Genomic DNA, 19590 nt, shown 5'->3' on the forward strand with positions numbered 1-19590 from the left:
GCTTTTTTTAAATGTTCTCAATGATAGTTTGCCAAATCTTAAAAAGAATTATTGCACATTAAACAATGGAAAATATCTTTGCTGAAGAACTATTTCGACAACATTTAAAAGGATCATTCAAGCCGTCGGTAACGTAAAGACTTAATTACCGAGACTGAGCAGCGACGAAGCACACCTCTCTAAAGAACAACAACAAATTCCCATACAAAACACCAAAAAATTAAACACAGAACCTTTTTTCACTCTCTTAGCAGGTTAGGGGGAATATTGTGTATTTTCTGTTACTGAAGTGACTTTTCTTCCTTTTCTCTAAAAATATTTCTAAGCCACAAGAAATTCCATCTTTATCCCCGACAGTGTTGCTTTGGTGTAGTTATCTACTCAGAACTAATGGTTGAGTTTTTTGACACGGCGTGCCAAAGAGACAGTGGCATTGTACTCTTTGTATCAGCAAGAGACGCTTCCCGGGGTTTCCCTGCTAGGATTAAAGCGCAAGGCAAGCGAGAGACCTACGTTGCTGACAATCCCGCAGATAACTTAAAGTCTTTGTACGCACTCTTTGGATAACCACCATCAAAGGATACCTGTAGGCGACTAAAAAGCGTGCGGCACACTTTGCGGGTAGGCTTCTCTTGTGTGAAAGCACAATGGACAATTAAAGCTGTACGACACTCGCCTCTGATCTCAAAACACTTACAGCCTATTTGTATGTATTGAGATGATATTCACTTTAAAAGGATTATCTTCTCTAGAATATTTTCTAAGTTCATTTTTTCTTTTTGAATCTGATACAACATGAACAAAGGGTATCTTTTAAGGTTTAACGCAGGTGTCTTTTTTTACTGACGCATTTCTTCGTGCTTCTGGAGCAGGGATTTCTTAGCGCCGTAAACACCCCTTGTTCCGATTAAATTGCTTAATTTTTCGACAATGTGTCGTCTTTGGCCTTCTAATAGGATAATAGGAGGGTAAATAATTGCTGTAGATACAGGCCGACCTAGTAATTTAATTCCAAGTCAAAATGGATCTCTAAAATTCTTTAAATAATTAAGCATTCCTGTTCGTGGAGGTGGGATGTCTATATATACATTATGGCAAAAAGGTCCAAATGATCGCTGTTTCGATACCAGATAACAAATATACAGTAGGATTCTTAGTGAAAAATTTTATTGGAATATTTCTATCAAAACTTTTGGTAAAAGTTATTGTACAGGTGGAATCATGCAAAGTGCCATCGCATGCTCATCCTTGACCATTTTAAATTCATGCTTAAAAAAGCAACTGAAAACAGTTGCATTAATGAATATTGAGACATATCGTTATAATTATTTCTTGTATTTCTTGCCAAGAATGTTGTAGAAACTTTGTCGCAACTCGGTTGCGTAAACTTCCATGTATTATTTTATTCAAAATAATTGCGCATGCATATTAAACAATTAGAAAATGTTCGAAAATGGACAAATTTTTTTGGGTCAGCTTAAAAAGTATCAAACCATGGCTCATTTTAATTAGCCAAGCCAAGTAGATTATGTTTGAAGAGATTTGGTTTTTAGTTCTTTTATGAACTAACAATAGCCAGTTCCCACCTTGCTGCTATGTTTGTTCAAGATTTATCTGCAACCTGCTAAGTTGAGTATAAACAATTATCCAATTCTGTAAATACTGGCTACACCAAACATAGGCGTTGTTAAGACACTTATTCAGAGCACAAAGAGAACATAATTATCTTTTCCTATGGCCACGGAATTGCACTTCCGAAACTAATCAACTTTACTAACCCTTCCAATAACTATTGAGTCAAGTCAATGATTTTGTTTAGATTTGGATTATTCATCGTCGTGACCATGAATGTCCATATTATGCTGTTTTAAATCCGTCTTTTTCTCGAATTTTTTCCTGCAAGTTTTGCACTGGTACGGGAGATTGTCCGTGTGAGTATGCATGTGGAATTTCAAGTTCGACATTTTGTTAAAGGCTCGGTGGCACTTCGTGCACTGAAAAGGCTTTTCCCCGGTGTGAATCATGATGTGATTGCGCAAGTTGCCCTTCTGGTGGAAGCCCTTGCCGCATATGTCACATACAAACGCCTTCTCTTCGCTGTGCGTTCTGACGTGCGTTTTCAGAGTAGAGGAGCGATTGAAACTTTTGTTACAAACTTCACACTTATGAGGTTTTTTCTGAGTGTGAATGATCTTATGCCGACACAGAGTGCTTGAGAGGCGAAATCCTTTTCCGCAAATATTACAGACAAACGGCCTGCTTTCTGTGTGGTCAGGCATTTTAAGGTGAATAGATAAAGTGTACTTGGTCTTAAAAATCTTGCCACATTGATCGCAACGATGAATCGCTTTTTCCGATTTCTCTTTTAATTTGTTTTTGCTTGTTTTATTAATTCTGTTGGCTTTACTGACTTGTTCGTCATCTTCATCGTTCACAGAAAGAGTTTCACTCCATTCATCATCCGATTCTGTTTTTCGTCTCTTCTCTTGGTTGCTCTTCGCCTCGCTTCCCTTCGGCAGATTCAGTGTGGTATTACCACCAGACGAATTCCTTTTATTATTAATGAAACCGTTTTCCGAGGCAAAGCGTTTGGCAGCATAACTCAGGCCTTCGCATACGTCCGCAGAGTATGTATACTTTCGCTGAAGTGCCTTCTCGTCAGTGAACAAGTCAAAGAATTTACCGGACTTGCTTGATTGATGTTTCCCGCGGAATTCTACTTCTTCTTCGAGAGCTAAAACTGAATCAATAAATAACTCTTTCAGTAAATAGAAAATGAACACACAGCTCCCAAGCAAATGGCTTGTGGATGTATTTATTTAAGCTTACTTAAAAATTTGACAAATGCTTGTTAAACTTAAAAAGGCTAGAATAAACGATACAAAACTGGGAACTCACCTTTAGGTGGGATATAGGGTGGTGCTGCCAGGCCAAAATGAACGTTGAAACTCCTCTTCAGTAGAAATGCTTTGGGCATTTTGTTAGGTGCGAATGATGTAGGAATTTGATATATATCCACTAAATAAGAAGGAGGCTTGACTACTTGAGAGCTAATTCGGTACAAGCAAGATTTCGAGATGTTGTGCTGAGAAGTCCCCGAGGGATCTGCCGTGTCGTACGAGGTCTTCACTACACAAGATTAATCGCCTAACGACTTCATTTCATATAGCAATTGTAGATATCTACGGCATTGTCTTTAAATCATATAACTGTACTTGGAACCAATCAGAGACCTGCTTCCTAAACAACCTGCAAACACATTATATAATTCATGAACTGTACATATGAGAAAACCCAACCAGCAGCTGCCCCAACAGATAATCATTTGCGGGTTTTTGCGACATAGATCAGCAAATAAAACAGTCCGAGAACTTTATAACAACCTTAATAGCGTGACCTGTTATATTGACTCTGTGTTAGATTTTAGGGAAAATCCCGAAATTCTCAAGGGTCCAGTATTTTACGGTTAGTTTCCGATCGCTTGCAAATGCAAATATCGAAGCCATGGCTATGTTGAAATATTTATTCGACTCGCCACGGGGAGCTATAATTGTTGTCGTGGGATTCCCTGGCGCTAGCTGTTGTGCATTGGGCAAAGACACTAATGAGTTCAACCCATCCTATTTTCACAATATCTTCATCTAACCGCAAACCCGGTTCCTTGCCAAAATGTTTTAAAGTGGAAATGCAAAATGACAGCCAGTTCAATCTCGATACGACTGCATGCCCTTTTTGCCTCAATGTTGCAAGTGTGCGACCCAATTATAGAGTTTATACTAGAAATTCAATTACAAAGTTCAGACGACGCGATCGATTAGTTATAGCAGTTGAATGGAATCCTCGTTGTTTGCGCGGGAATTTCGCCAGTATAAAAGAAAGCGCACCGTTTCTCATAACAACAATTGTTCCAAGTATTTATAGCGTGCGCTTTATTGTAATAACATAGCTCTTCGCAGACATCTATGCCGCAAAGGCACGAAGACCATAAAAAAGACTGCTCTTTCTTTATTTTTGATGGAAGCTTTATAATCAGTGTTGCGTTTGTTTTGCTCAAGTTGATTGCGTTGCGTTTTCATGGAGAGAAGCTTAACGAAAGTGTGTTTTGACATGACAATAGTGCTATTCATCAAGAGCTTTTGGGGGTCTTTTTTAGAAAGTTCATGTTTGTTGCGGTGTAATTTGCACTGTTCATTTAGCTTTAGTTACGACCTCAATAGATTTAATTTACCCACCGCCAGGACGCAGATTAAAAGTGAGTGGCTTTTTGTGGACCAACTCTTCTTTTGGTCCTACTGAGAATAGACAAAAATAGATAGCTTGACAACGAAAGCTGAGTTGCACAAGTTGTACGCGTGCCGTAACATAGAAGACAAACGCTTCTTTCCCTGAAGCAGCATCTTTTAACGCGAGCATTCAGGGGCTATGTGAATGTGTAATAACAAATAAAAAGCAATAAGCGGCAATGGTTAACAAATCTTTTCAGATAAAGATCGCGTATAAAATTGACTTTAAAAATGGACAATGAAATAAAATTTTCGAAAACTCAAAATTTCTAGATCGCTTATTGCTTTATCAAAATTTTAATATTTCTGTCTATACCCTATCATTTATATTTGAAGAGTCGTTTGCTGATATATATTCTTAAAAACTTGTAATTTGTCATTTTCGTAGCCGAAACTATCAGACATTACAGAAAGCTTTAATGAAAAATTAAGACTGCGGCTTCTTAGCGCAATTTTAAGCCTTCATTACAACATGATTTTTCATTTTTCTTCCCCTAATCTAATTCCCTAAAGAATAAATTTTCGATGGATGCACAGGACTATTGAACGCGCATAAAATACGGAGAAAACTCCTTAGTTTAGCATTGAATTATTTATGAGGTTAAAAAAGCAAGCCACACGCATTAATGAATAGTTGTTTACCCGAGTATTAAAGTGCAACGAATTTTTGGTTACTCATTTTCAAGTGGCTACTACTAAAAGGTGTTTGTGCTAGTTTGCGTATCATACGATGGACGTATTGTTTGCGCTTTTTCGGACTCTTGTTGATCCAAAAGCTTTGACTTACAACTAATAGAACAAGATTAAGAAAGAAGGAGCGCTATGTGAGGGCAAAAAGGAAACATGAGGTGCCATTTGCGCATTTGAGTCACTCAAAGCTCTTTATGCCTAAACTATGCCCATATTACCTATAAGAGCAAGCTGTAAAGGTATCTTGAACGTGAATCAGCAAAGCTTTGTAATAAACTTCGTGGATAAAATGCGTAAAGCGAAGTCATTTAAATGACTTCAGGTGAGAAAACACCACTGGTCTGAGTAACGTACGGTCAGATTCATCATCTCGCTATAAACAATATACTCATAACTTTATAATAATAATATATTTTAGGAGTCTTTTCTTGAATTTGAATTCTAAAAATTGAATTTTTTTCATCCATTCCGAATCTTTAAGTGGAGGAATGCAAAATAGTAAGGGGGAACGAGAGATGATAATGTTTTTTCTCGAGTCTCTCGTTGGAATCAATAATGAAAAATAAATTAAACATATGTATAACACTATCGAAGATTTGTTATCTAGGAACTCGAACGAAATTCACCGTGTTAAAGGCTTAAACACTCTTTTTTATCCAAATTCTGCTGATATACGTGATTAATACTCTTGACAACTTAGGCTGAAACTTTGCCCATAGTTGCAAATGTCACAGACGTGCATAGACGGAAATAAGTCCTCACATTGCGCTGTTAAATGGCCTTAACAATATCCACCCTAGGTGTTTTTCTAGAGAAAGTACTAGTGTGACATCTGGATTGAATAGTTCCTTTACTCAGGCGGCCTATAAAAGGTTGACAAGGAATTACAAAGGGACAATAGATGTATTTACTCGGAGCCCGCTGCTCGTTAACTCAACTCCGCGGGAACAGCATGGGGTAAGCGTGCTTTTGAGTAAGTAAAGAAAACTTTGATAAACTATTCACAGAGTTGTTCAGCAGGCGGTAAAAGATAGAAAACTAAGTAAAGCTGAAGAACAAACAATGTGCAATTGAGATTTTCAATAATTAAGTTAAAGGCTTCCTTCGCTCTTTAGCAATTTTGTGACATAATTCGCGAAATGAATCTTTGTGTTATGTATCGAAAAATGGGTTCTTGCTTTTATCAAATTTGTCTTCTTGAAATGAAGATCCTAACATTTCCAAACCAACTAAATATGCACAGTCACCTGCATGCACGGTGCACAAAACAAACGACGACAATCAAAAAAGGTAGTGTGAAGACATTGACTACTTCTTATAGATTATTGTATTGTGTAACATGCCTTTGAAAGCAAAGGTCAAACTATGCTACTACAATGTCTTCAGAAGATGTGAAACTTTTGTTGTAAACTTTTTATTGTAAACTGGGTACGATAGGCGCTATCCGTCACTCGTCTCCCACCGGCATTCGTTCGCTGCACTTTCGGGTTCTCTTCGGTCCAAGGCTACCATGGATGCCAGAGGCGCACACCGTCACTAGTATCCCATCGGCATTTGTTCGTTGCACTTTTGAGTTCTTGTCGATACAAGGCTACATGTGGGCCAGAGACGTCGTCACTCGTCTCCTATTGGCACTTGTTAGTCGCGCATTCGGGTTCTCGTCGGTACGAGACTATCCTGGGTACCAATGGCGCATATGCCTGCACGTCTGAACTTATCTCCTATCGGAATTTGTTCGTTACGCTTTCGCCTTCTTGACCGTACTAGAAATTTTGGAACCCAAGTTAGATATTAAACATGTCACTTGAAAAGGCTACTATAATCTATTTTTGGAAAGTTTTTGGTTTCACACAATGTATATCTAATAGTACAGTGGAAATGGAATGGAATTAAGATACTGTGGTGTAAAGGGAAAGTATCTGCCGTTTGACATCATCATGCCAAACATGTCTTACGGGGCCAAGCAGTACCCAGATGACATGACTGACTTCTTCAAAGCTGCCGTGGAAAATGGCGGGCTGACCTGGGAGCGAACCATGACCTTCGAGGATGGAGGCTACTGTACTGCCGTCAACACATCAGAGTAAGCGAGGAAGGAAAATGGTCCCTCGATATTTGGATTTACTCACATTATATTGGTCCCTCAATATTTGGATTGCATCATATAACCACTATCAGTATAGTAATAATATAAGTAATAATATAGTAATAATATACAGTAGTAGGCATGATGTTTGATCATATTTTTTCTTTGGACAAGCGAGGAAGGCTTTATACTTAGCAATACACCCAATAAAAATTGGGGGAGGGAATTGAAATCGTCTCCAGGGAAATATTGAGGTATACATAGAATAACAATAATAGACTAACGAACATGAATATAAAGCTATATCAGACGTCATAAAAGGATTATATAAAAACCATATGAAGTATGAAGTCGTGAAGCTTTGGTAAAAATGTGGCATGCTCCTTTCCATTGAATCACTATTTTACTCACGCAATTTGTCAACCATTTTGATAAATAAACAGCAACATACGGCAAATCACAAAAAAATATATTACTTTATTCCCCTTTAGTATAACTTACTTGTACTTGTATCCAGGCTATTAACGTTTGAGTGGTCGAAAGAAACGCTATTCTCTATCGTCTATCTTCTCTTCCTCTGCAGTTTTAGGGGTGTGGAATTTTCGATTAGGAGACATGTTTAGTGTTACGCTTGACTACTAAGCCTTTAGTGATTTAAGATTTATGTAAAAATTCCCTGTTTTTTTTTTTGTCTTCGATCTATGGAAGGCTGGTTGTGAATGTCTAAACGCAAATGTGATGGTTTGTTAAATCGTTTGTTGTCCGAAATTCCAAGCAACATTTTTCTGATTATTCAAGGCTATTTTCCCATATCGATTGATCAACTTGCCTATTGAACATTGATGATAATTCTAAGCCATTTAAAACACTGGAAAGGTCGTGTTTAGATGGTACTCATGTCATCGTGTTCGAAAACAGCTAAAACAGCTTTTTTTCTTACCAAACTCGCATTTTTATCAGTTTTATACAAGGAGTATGTTCAAATGTGTTATGACGGCTGCCAACAAACGCCGACATGCCATAGTCTCGCTTTCGCTTTCAAATTCAGTTTGGCAAACGGCCCATTTCCAGTGAACTGAGTGGTAAAATCCATAATACCTCCAGGAAACCCTCCTCTCCCGTGTCGCTTGCTTTGTAACTTGTCACGTGACCATAAGCTCAGGTGCACAATAGTGTGACATCTATCTAACAGGCGCATAGCTAGGGGCTGCATCCTCTCTTTTCCCTTTGCTTGACAAGAAGCAGTCTTTTCTTTTCAAAGAACCGCCATATGCCAAGGATAAGCTGGTATAAACAACAGGATAAAAACAATTTCTATCAAATATCTTTTTAAGTGATATGTCGAAGAGAAATTTTTTTTTTCGATGATATATTTTTGGTACCCGTTGAAATCTATGAAGATCGTTTAATTTAAGGGCAAAAACCACCAAATTATTGTTAAATACTATAGGGTAAATTTACTTCCGCCGTATATTCAGCGAAAGTAAAATTGCAATCGCCAAAAGGTCAACTTTGAGGCCGAAACGGGCAAAAAGACCTCGATACTCGGATTTTCTATTATATCCCAAAAATGACCTACGGGGTGTTTACAGGACTTTTATAACTTAGAGACGGCAGCCTTCATTACCACGTGACCTTTTACAGAATCAAACTTAACCCGGAGGGACCCGTAATGCAGAAGAGGACGATGGGGTGGTTACTAAGCGTGGAGACGTTTGTTCCCCGGGGTGACACTCTTGTCGGTGACATCAACACGTTTTTGCGCGTAAAGTTTGAGACGGTCTACAGGTATGTGCGCTACCTGATTTGTGGAATGTGTATCGTTTTTTAGCTGAAGGAACGATGAAGAACAAAGAGAGAGCACCGAGACATATGAGACGACTATATTCTTTATCTCAAAGAACAACAACTACAAGTGTCTACGCACGTGTGTGTGACGTCACCGGAAGTTGTATAAACCGGATATCTCCCCTTCCAAAAATTTAAAAAAAATACACTAACAAAATGTCACTGTCCTGGATAATAAAACTATTGAAAACGTACAGGCGGTTTCACAACCCTTCCTGAACGCGTGCGTTGCTCCGCTGGGACATCGGGGACATCCTGGGCAGTATTCTCAGGGGCTTTCTCTGAAGGTTGTTTCTCCTGCTGCTGCTGCTGCTGCTGCGGCTTGTGTGTCGTAGGCATCGCCGGTTTAGCAGGTCTGCTTGGGGAAGTGCAGTGCATTTCTATGTCTTCTTTCTGCGGTGGCTGCATCTGCTCTCTGGTTTTCCGCAGGTGTCTTCTGTTTCGTCGGTACACCCGTCCGTCTTCAGTACGTACCTGATATGATCGAATATCAACTTTCCCTTCAACTCTTGCTTGCTTCCATTGCTTGGCCCTTCCCACTGTCTTTGTAGGTTGTAGACGCACAGCATCTCCTTGTTTCAGCTCTTCTAACTCCTTTGCTCCACGGTTGTAATTCAGGCTTTGCCTTGCCTTCTGTAGCGTGAGCTTATGGCGTACATCTCTGGGCACTGATGGTTTCAAGAGTCTGCTGGAAGTTGGTAGGAGTGTCTTGGTTCTCCTATTGAACAATCTTTGAACTGGTGAATAACCAACTGTTTCGCTTGGTGTATTCCGCCAATCCAGTAGAGCCAAGTACGGGTCTTTGTTTGATTCTGTGGCTTTTTTCATCAGATTCTTTGCCGTCTTGATTGCATTCTCTACTTTTCCATTGGATTGGGCATAGCCTGGGGAGCTGATCACATGTTCAATTCCATAACTGTTTGTAAACTGTCTAAACTCATGCGAGTCGAATGGCGGGCCATTGTCACTCATAATCTGGTCTGGAATACCATGTCTGGCCACATGTGGTTTGATCTTCCTCATCACTTCTTTTGCAGTCTTGCCTTCGAACCTGTCAATCTCAAAGAAGCCTGAATAGTAATCAACTGTTAGTACAAAGTCTTTCCCATTCAGTTCAAACAGGTCTATGCCTACTTTCTCCCATGGGCGGTTGGGGATTTCATGGCATATGATTGGCTCTTTGCCTTGCTCTGATAAGTGACTGTTGCAAATCTCACATTTGGCAACATACTCTTCTACTTCTTTATTAATTCCAGGCCAGTATAGGACTTCTCTAGCCCTACGGAGACATCCCTGGATCCCTATGTGACTGGCATGTATCTTAGCCAACATTTCTACTCTGGAACTGTTGGGAATCACTAACCTCTCTCCTTTGAAGACAAGGACGTTTTGTAGTGACAACTCATCTCTAAAAGAGTAGTAATCTCTGATGCTCACAGGAACGTCATCCTTCACCTCTGGCCAGCCTTGTCGGATTATAGACTTCAGCTCTCTCATAGCTGTGTCCTGCTCTGTAGCTTGTCGTAGTGATGCTTGGGTAGCTTCGGAGACAGGTAGAAACTGTATCATGTCAATACTTTCTACTTCTCGCTCAGTCGTATCTCTCATCTCTCCTAGTAGCATCACATCTCCTTCATCATCTCGACTAGCACTCCTCTTCTGCCCTCGAAAGGCTCTGCTTAGGGTGTCTGCAAGGTACATTTCAGCTCCTCTCTTATAGTTGACTTGCAGGTCAAACTTCTGTAGTCGCAACATCATTCTTTGTAGGCGCTTGGGGGCACTAATGAGGCTTTTCTTGAAAATGCTTTCAAGAGGTTTGTGATCCGTTTCAACTTTTATTGGCCGGCTATACAGATAATGCTCGAAGCGCTCCACTCCAAATACAATGGACAGCATTTCTTTCTCAATCTGAGCATAGTTCTTCTCGGTTTCTGTCAGAGAACGTGACGCATATGCGGCGGGCTGTCCCTTCTGCATTAGACAAGCTCCCATCCCTTTCTCTGATGCATCACACTGCAGCTCGACTTCTTCGTGTGGGTCGAAGAACTTCAGAACTGGTGCTTGTGAAACAATCTTCTTCACATTCTTGAAGCATTGTCCTTGTACTTGCTCGTCCCAGTGGAACTGGTTCTCTTCTCTGAGCACTTCGCGCATCGGTGCAGCTGTTTCTGAGAGATTCGGTGCAAACTTCTGGAGGTAATTTGCCATACCAAGCAACCTCTTGATATCTTGCTTGTTTGTTGGTGTAGGCATTTCTTCAATACCCTTGTCGGGGTCTGGCTTCAACCCGTCTGTCGATACCACGTGACCCATGAACTTGACTTCAGCACAACGCAGCTTCAGCTTCTCCCTGTTGAGTTTGATACCCTTTTGGCGACAGCGCTCGAGGAGGGATCTCAACTTGGCATCATGATCTCTGATGGCTTCTTCTTTGGAGTCACCTTTTCCGAAGATAAGGATGTCATCGAAGATTGGTTTGACACCCTCCAGGCCTTCTAGTGCTTGTTCCAATCTCCTCTGGAACTCTTCGGGGGCTGGGGCGATACCGAACTGCATCCTCGTCCACCTGTACCTTCCCCATGGGGTGCCAAATGTAGTCAGGAAACTACTCTCGTCATCCAGTTGTATATGCCAGAATCCGTTCTTCGCATCTACAACACTGAACACCTTGGCATTAGTAAGCTGCGGAAGTAAGTCATCAATCACTGGTAGAGGGTATCTATTCCTCTTTAACGCTTTGTTAAGGGGCTTCGGATCTATGCAGAGTCTTATCTTTCCGTTAGGCTTCTTGACAACAACCATTGAGGATACCCATTCTGTGGGAACATCTACCGGCTGAAGGACTCCTAACCCCACTAACCGATCAATTTCGTTCTTGAGTGGTTCTCGTACTGCCAGGGGCACCTTCCTGACTGGGAGGATTACAGGAGGGACAGTTGCATCAAGCTATAGGTGTAGCTTTTGATCTAGTTTACCCTCCCCTTTAAACACATCTGGAAATTCACTAACTGGGTCTGAGGTTGGGCTTGAGTCTGACAAAGACATAATGTTCTCACTGTTCACTGTCATTAGCTTGAAATTCTGCACGGACTGTGCACCTAGCAGTGGGGTGTAGCCTCTAGGGACTATTGCAAACTTCGTCAGCAGTAGATCATTATTCCTTGGGTTGAGGGTTTCTATGTTGACCACCCCTAGCGGTTTTAGCTCTGACTTGTTAAACATGACTAGTGTTGCGCTGCTTTTCTGTAAGCGTTCCAATTTTGGGTCATTGAAAACTTTCTTATACAAATCTTCTGGCAAGATATTGACTGTGGCTCCACAATCTAATTGGAACTTGATTAGCTCATCACGAAGGCGCATGTGTGCATAAATTTTCTTGGGGCTGAGTGGATTTGTGTTCAGAGTGTCCACAGACTCCACAGTAAATAATGCACTATAGTCACTGTAACTTTCATAATCAAGATTGTGTATTGGTTTCTTACCCTTCTTGTTTGCTTTCAGAGCCTTACATGCTACTGAGAAGTGATTAAGTTCTCCACATGTATCACATGTTTTCTGCCAAGCAGGGCATTTTTCTTTAGCTCTAGGGTGTAATCTATGGCAGAATTTACATTTGGGGTGGGAATTTGATTTGCTGCTATCCGTATGTGGCGGTTTTCTAGGTTCCTGCCTTCTACCCCCTTTTGACCCTGTTTTTCTGCGCGGGGGGCCTGTGGTAATAGCGCTTATTTCGCCGGATTGCTGGGACATTTTCTTTAGCCTTTTAGCAGTAGCTTCATTTGCACAGCATATGTCAACACACTTTGCTAAGGTGAGTTTAGCTTCCGTCAGCAATTTCTTCCTAATACTGTTGTCGGCTATTCCGACTACGATTCTGTCCTTAATCATTCCATCTTGCAATTCGCCGTAATTACAAGTTTAAGCAAGTGATTTAAGTGCAGCGATAAAGCTTTCTACTGACTCACCATTTTCCTGGTTTCTTCGGTTAAACAAATACTAAATATACAAATTTTGTTTGTGTGGGGGTATATATAAGCTAGTTTCTACAGAAAAGTCTTCCATGTGAGTTGAGCTTGCGCATGCGCCTTTGTCACTATCAATCGGTCTTCTACGGTTCAGTCCAATTCAAGCTGTTAGTTTGCAAACAAAACAAGTAATTTGCTAGCAAAGCTTTCAATTCTCTGTTTTAGTACTTGCCGATTCGCGTCTCTGGGTTTTCGTGTTGTTTGTTTGAGTTTGTGCTGAAAGAGTGACTAGCCAAAACTGCGACTTTTAAGTCCGAGAAAGAAAAGGGAAAAGCCTCTGTTTGAAGGGTCTCTGTTTGCAGGATAATAATAAAAGCCTCTGTTAGAAGAACAAAATAGAGAGGATAAGAACAAAATAAAGAGGATATATTTCCACAAATTAATTTTTCACAATTCTTCCCAATTATAAACTAAATATCAAACGGAACTCGTACAAACACGTGGCCCTCGCTTATCAATCGAATAACGATTTTGCGCCTTTCTAGAATGTTACATGCATAAACCACATTGTGTAGTATCCTCCCCCCCCATCCCCATTATAGATAGATAGATATGTTTATTTAACCTTTAGCAGCGTGAGAGCTGAATTACAGGCTAAGCGCAACATTTACTAATTCAAACAATACAAATATTTAACATTGACAAATTCAGAAAAACGTTTAGTGTGACATTTCTTAAATCTATGCGTCTGCTGGTGTCTTAACGAGTAATAGTTAGTTTTTCTCGATCTTCTACTATCTGCTATATGGTAAACGGATTCTGGCGATTCAAGTTTTTCATGAAGGCCTCACATGCAAGATGCCTACGGTCCTCTAGTGTCTGGAGGCCAGACAGCCGCAGACCATCCTGGTATTGGCAACCAGGTATAATTATTATCTTAAGTGCTCTCCTCTGGATCTTTTCATGGGCTTCAGAGAGGTAAAACGGAATATTTGAAAAAATGACCGAGGCATATTCAGTGACAGATCGAATTAGTGAGCAGTATACAGTTACCATATCTTCTACGGGTACACTACATTTCTTAAGTGTTCTTAAAGCATATAATCAGATAATCGTCGGTTGGCTTTCTTGATTATATAGTCGCAGTGGACCCCCCATGACAGGTCCTCAGAAAGATAGACACCGAGTAGTTTAAATGACTTGACACGTTCAATGAGGATACCACCGGTGGTAATGGGGGGATACGTACAACTATTGTAATCAAGAAAGTCAATCGACATCGACTTACACTTGGCCTGGTTTAATTTCATGTTGTTACTGAAAGCGAAATCCTGAATGTCATTCACAATATATTTCATGTAAGATGGCGAGTTCCTTGGGATTATCTCCAGGACTGTCAAGTCATCTACATATTTGGCACGCGTTGTCCACTTAGAAACAAGGTCATTTACCATGATAGAAAAGAGAACAGGCCCTAATTTTGTACCCTGGGGAATTCCTCCATTAAGGTAGCGAACAACCGATGAAGCAGAGCCTATGCGAACTGATTGCGAACGGCCTTGGAGGAAAGCAGCAATCCACCTAACAAGACATGGGTGTAAATTAAAATTACTCAGTTTGCGAAGAAGAACGTGATGGTCAATCAGGTCGAACTACCATTGTCCAAAGCCTCTAGGGCTAGGTGAATAATATAGGCGATTGCGTGTTGGGTTGATTTCCCTGCAGCAGAAAACTGTTTGCAATCGAGTTCCTCGTATACCCTTGGGAGTGACCTTGCAAGCGTTAATCCCTCCATGACTTTTGCGATCTGATTAGTCAGCGAGATCGGCCGGATATCCTCATCAACCCTTTTGGGCGGCATCTGCTTTGGCAGGGGGGTCACCACCGCGCGCTTCATGGATGAAGGGAGTATACCCATTGAGGGGATTGTAAATTCCGGGGGGTAATTCCACGAATTTCCAGGGCGTGGGGGGTAATCGTCCGGAGCGTAAAATCTGGAGGGTTTGGTTCGTGAGAAACGCGAGTCTTAAAGGGACACTGCATGCTAAAGCATGTAGGGCGCGAAAGCAATGAAGCGTCTCTACGGCCTCCGGGTGCTGAAGAAGAGCGGTCTCACAGTATACTGCTCCATTGTACGCTCAACCCCCGAGTATGCCTCTCCAGCATGGGCCGCGCTGCCGGGTTACCTCAGCGAGCTGCTGGAGTCAGTGCAGAGGAAGGCCATGCGCACCATCTTTCCTGGGGTGACTTATGAGGAAGCTCTACTCCGAGCGAGTCTAGAACCATTGTGTTTTAGAAGAGAGGTGGCCTGTAAGAAATTTGTAACCAGCTGTAAAGCCCGCGGCCTCCTGTCCAGGATCCTTAAGGAGCCGGGGGTGACTGACCTTAAGTACAACCTCAGAGCTGGTTCACAGTCGCGCCACGCCTCCTCGGGCAGAACTAATAGGTTCAACAATTTTATCACTGTAAAGTACCAATGAATATTGTGTTGCTTGTATTAGTTGCTATTAGTTGATGTTGCTGACAAACCTGTAATTCAGTTACGACTGCAAGTGGTTTATTAAAACGATTGATTGATTGATTGACTTCATTTCTGCATCTTCAACATGAAATACGATTGCTGCAACTCGTTTTTTTGGCCTTTTTTTTGGACTATCATGTGGTCTAATTCAGCCTGGGCAGCTCCATGGTTGGTTTCTCCGGCAGGAAGCAGGAGAACGCCTCGGACCACTCGTGCTGGATCACAGTGTCACAGTGCTCGTCGTTGTCAACCCTTGTCAGTCTGTAGGCCATGAAGTGGTGCGGTGGCATCTTGAAACCCGCAGGCACGGGCTTCATGAACCCGAAATAACACAGGGAATTCGATAACAATAACACAGGGAACCCGATTACAATTACACACAGGTAGCCCGTCAAAATGCACAGGTATCCCGGTAACAATTACACAGGGAACCCGTTTATAATTACAAACAGGGAACCCACCAAGATACACAGGAAACCCGATAACAATTACACAAAGCGAACCCATCAAGATACACAGGTATCCCTTTAACAATTACACACAGGGAACCCGATTATAATTACACACAGGTAGCCCGTCGAAATGCACAGGTATCCCGGTAACAATTACACACGCAGGGAACCCATATACCCCCCATGGAGGGGATTGGGAATTCCGGGGGGTGGGGGTGGGCTCAAACACCCAAGAATTACCAGAGGGGTGGAGGGGGGTTAAAATGGTGGGTGGGTGGGGGGGGGGTTAAAATGCCCTTTTTTCCTCATTAGTTACTGTATTAATTTTTTTTCCAAGGGGTTGGAAATTACAGAGGGGTGGGGGCCTGGGGGTCATACCTCCGACCCCCTCCATGGGGTGGGCAGGGGGTATGGATATGGGGGGTATGGATATTTTCTTAAACTACAAAATTACAAACAAAAAATATACGAACTGGGTCTCAGGGAACCCACCGAGTTGAATTCACGCTACGATAATGACATAACAAAAGATCGGCGTACAGGTAACCCATCACTTGACATTGTCTGATTGGGGCTCGGGGTCCAGGATCGATATTTGTGTCGAGGCTTGGAAGAGTACCTTGCTTTTTTTTTGTTACATTTGCGTTACAATTTCTAATCCAGTTATCGTTTATTTCTTTACGAAACCCTAAAAGCATTGATAATACGCCATTTTACATGACATTTCTAAATAAATACAAATATATATATATATATATATGAGCATCACAAAAAAGTGATTAGTTAATCGATAGGAAATCGGGTATCATGCATTACACAGGCATTCCTTAAATCAGGGTGTTCACATACCTGTACACTGTCTCAAACTTGACACGCAAAAGACTGCCGTTGTTATCTTTAAGGACCATGTTGATGTCACCGACGAGAGTGTCTCCCCTTGGAATGATCGTCTCCTCGCTTGGTAACAACCCCATCGTCCTCTTCTGCATTACGGGTCCCTCCAGGTTTAGGTTGATTCCGTGGAAGGTCACGTGGTAATGAAGGCTGCCGTTGAAAAGCCTTGAAAACATATGTAAATAAATTTTATATATAGAAAGTAGGAAAAGCGCTCGTCAAGGCCGTAGCCAGCATGAGGTGAGTATGAGATAAAAAACCTGCTTTTGTTTGATTTATTATCCAGTGGCTAGCTTTGCCTCGGTAAAATTTTGATTCTGGCTACAGGTCTGCCCGTTGACATCCTTGCGCTTTAGGGTCCACCCCTTTCATGTCCAAGGGGCAAGGAGGGAAAAGTCACGCGTCAACTTACAAGGCAACCTACGCAGTAGAAGAGGATGCACTGGAAAAATTTCTTGATTTTTCATCATCCAGTTCAATTGAAATGGGCCGTTTTCCAGATGACTGAATTCGAACGCGAAAGATATGTTTTGGCAGGTCGGAGTTTCTTTGCAGCCGTCTTGCAAGTATTAAACATTTTGCTCCTTGTTCGATGATGCCCTCAAGTTAAAGACCTGGTTAAAAAGGCTTAAAATTACGATTACGATGACATGTATGAGCATATCCACATATTTTGGGACCATTTTCCTTCCTCGCTTACACTGATGTGTTGACGGCCGTACAGTAGCCTCCATCCTCGAACGTCATGGTTCGCTCCCAGGCCAGCCCGCCATTTTCCACGGCAGCTTTGAAGAAGTCAGTCATGCTATCTGGGTACTTGGCAAACGCCTTGCTTCCGTTTGGCATAATGATGTCGAAGGAGAACGGAAGATGCCTTCCCTTGAAACAGTGCCTAGCCCACTGCTCCCCCCCCTGAAAATAGCAAACAGAAGGGATTGGCCATTCCAGCTATAAGTTTGCGCGTGCATAACCATAGAAACCACCAGAATGCAGCGCACTTTTTTAAGCTTACATCAAACGAAGCGCGCGCTGCATGCCGGTAGTTGAGGTACGTTCCCATGGTGAGTGCGCGCGCATGCTAATAGCTGGAATGGCCTATTGGTGTTAGGATGATAGGAGAATCGTCCTGAAGTTATCCAGTGAAATACTAAGCAACTTATAAATAATCAGATAGACCAAACTTTCTATAAAATAAAATCCATTCAAACCATTATTTTGTGATATATCTTCTATTGCTTTCAATTTCTTTAATAATTAAAGGAATACATTTTGCCTGTTGCACCTTTTTGATATAACTTAATGATAATAACTTTTACCTTAACCAGAGCATACAGTGATTTTTTTAAATTATTTATAACAGCAAAAGGATCAAACCAAATACATATGACTCACTCAAATGCTTTCCCTTCGCCTTCTCCGTGTATCCCGAAGCAATGCCCGTTTACAGACCCCTCCAGTTTAAAGTGGAGCTTCATAGCATCTTTACTAAAACTCTGGGGAGAGACAAGACAAGAATACACTGAGGGAGAATTCACCATCGGTTGCGTATCTAGCATACATGAAGTTTTGAGCTCCTCTTTACCCACGCTGAGTGTGGAACTCTATATAAAATTGGAGTCCTTTTTCCTCGAGACTGAAACCCAAAGAGGTACGATGAAAAGTTGCTTATGCTAGCAGGATGTTGACCAAAAGAATTATGGATTGAAGGTTGGACAAAAAGAATTTGGACCGATAATACTGAGTAAATTGGTATTAGAGGACTTGATAATACATAGTTTTCATCTCAAAGGCCGACTACAGATTAGACTACAACGCTAAAGCAAAGCTAAAAAAAAAACATCTCAAGGGCGGAGTAGTCAATACCTTATTACTCACAAAAATGGATAGTTTTTGTTAGAAATGACCTATACCACACGCGAGCAAGAAACATTCCGAATTCGGTCAATTGTCAGGCAAACAAATAGAGATCAAGTAGCACTCTTGATATTACCATGGTGTGTGTCGTTAATACTGGCCTTCGATGATGAAGCGGTGAAATAGAGTTGCGGGCTTTAGCGTTCCAGTAGGCGTCCTGTCCGAGTCAGGCGTTGATGAAGTGAGTGAAAAAAGTTAAAAGAATGAGTAGTCGATTTTGATTGACAAGCAATGACCACGTGTGCAGCAAGTGCTGATTGGTTACTACTGGTCAAAGCAAATAATGATCAAGGAATATGACCATCAGTAAAATCTGCGTGTACAAACGAAAGGTTTTAAAATAAATTAAGGGTAAAAAATGTATTTCGCTATGAAATTAAGGGATTAGGTAGAAATAATAAACAGGTAACTCGAGCAAACTAAATATCTAATTTAACAAGGAAATTCGCTGTATGCAAGAGTTGAGAAGAACCATTACCTGAAAACAGGGTGTGTTCTTTACCGACTTAGATTAGCATTGGTAATTAGCACACCCGTCCAGTCAGATTAGGCTCCTCCTACCGTGCTTGGGATGTCTTGTGTGGACTTAATTTATGTTACCATGGGGCGGACGGGGAGCTTTGGGAATAAACAAATCGAAAGCTGAAATTGCGTCGAGGTGGTAATTCCTGTCTGGCATTAATCGCGCATCGCCGACATAAGCTAGTTAACATCAACTAGCACCTTCCGCATTTAAGCGGGAATCATTTACGTCGTAGCGGGACAGAAGCAAAACACCTTGAAAATGAAATTGCTGTTTATCTCTTTCGTAGGGAAAGTAGCGAACTGGATGCCTTTCGAGCATTATAAGGGTGTAAGGTGCAGTGTAGTGTCAATGGTTCTATGCCAATGGGTATATGGTAAATATTTTAATATTCTTTTTCTACTGTTAAAACAA

General features: G+C 41.3%; 2 protein-coding genes across 2 annotated transcripts; both read right to left on the minus strand.

Moving 5' to 3' along the window:
• Window positions 1-1150: 1150 nt before the first annotated feature.
• LOC5519815 (fez family zinc finger protein 2) lies at window positions 1151-3367 on the minus strand. Its single transcript, XM_032364814.2, has 2 exons — window positions 2899-3367; window positions 1151-2740 (listed from the first exon to the last, which is right to left on the minus strand). The coding sequence occupies exons 1-2, from the start codon at window positions 2975-2977 to the stop codon at window positions 1827-1829; spliced, it is 993 nt and encodes a 330-aa protein (XP_032220705.1). The 5' UTR covers window positions 2978-3367; the 3' UTR covers window positions 1151-1826.
• A 2995-nt stretch (window positions 3368-6362) lies between these two features.
• LOC5519816 (GFP-like non-fluorescent chromoprotein) lies at window positions 6363-19105 on the minus strand. Its single transcript, XM_048729374.1, has 5 exons — window positions 18730-19105; window positions 18132-18232; window positions 17440-17651; window positions 16695-16904; window positions 6363-6736 (listed from the first exon to the last, which is right to left on the minus strand). Exons 3-5 carry the CDS (start codon window positions 17583-17585, stop codon window positions 6712-6714), a joined length of 381 nt encoding a protein of 126 aa, XP_048585331.1. The 5' UTR covers window positions 17586-17651; window positions 18132-18232; window positions 18730-19105; the 3' UTR covers window positions 6363-6711.
• Between the last annotated feature and the right edge of the window lie 485 nt (window positions 19106-19590).

The sequence above is a fragment of the Nematostella vectensis genome, chromosome 6 (assembly GCF_932526225.1).
Source record: "Nematostella vectensis chromosome 6, jaNemVect1.1, whole genome shotgun sequence".
In the NCBI taxonomy this organism is placed as follows: domain Eukaryota; kingdom Metazoa; phylum Cnidaria; class Anthozoa; order Actiniaria; family Edwardsiidae; genus Nematostella; species Nematostella vectensis.

Coding starts and splice junctions, on each gene's coding strand:
- LOC5519815 (XM_032364814.2), bottom strand. CDS start 2,977: ATGCCCAAAGCATTTCTACTGAAGAGGAGTTTCAACGTTCATTTTGGC. Junction 2,741..2,898: donor ACCCTATATCCCACCTAAAG/GTGAGTTCCCAG, acceptor TTATTGATTCAG/TTTTAGCTCTCGAAGAAGAA.
- LOC5519816 (XM_048729374.1), bottom strand. CDS start 17,585: ATGCCAAACGGAAGCAAGGCGTTTGCCAAGTACCCAGATAGCATGACT. Junction 16,905..17,439: donor ACGGCCGTCAACACATCAGT/GTAAGCGAGGAA, acceptor TATGTTTTCAAG/GCTTTTCAACGGCAGCCTTC. Junction 6,737..16,694: donor AAGTTTGAGACAGTGTACAG/GTATGTGAACAC, acceptor CAAAATTTCTAG/TACGGTCAAGAAGGCGAAAG.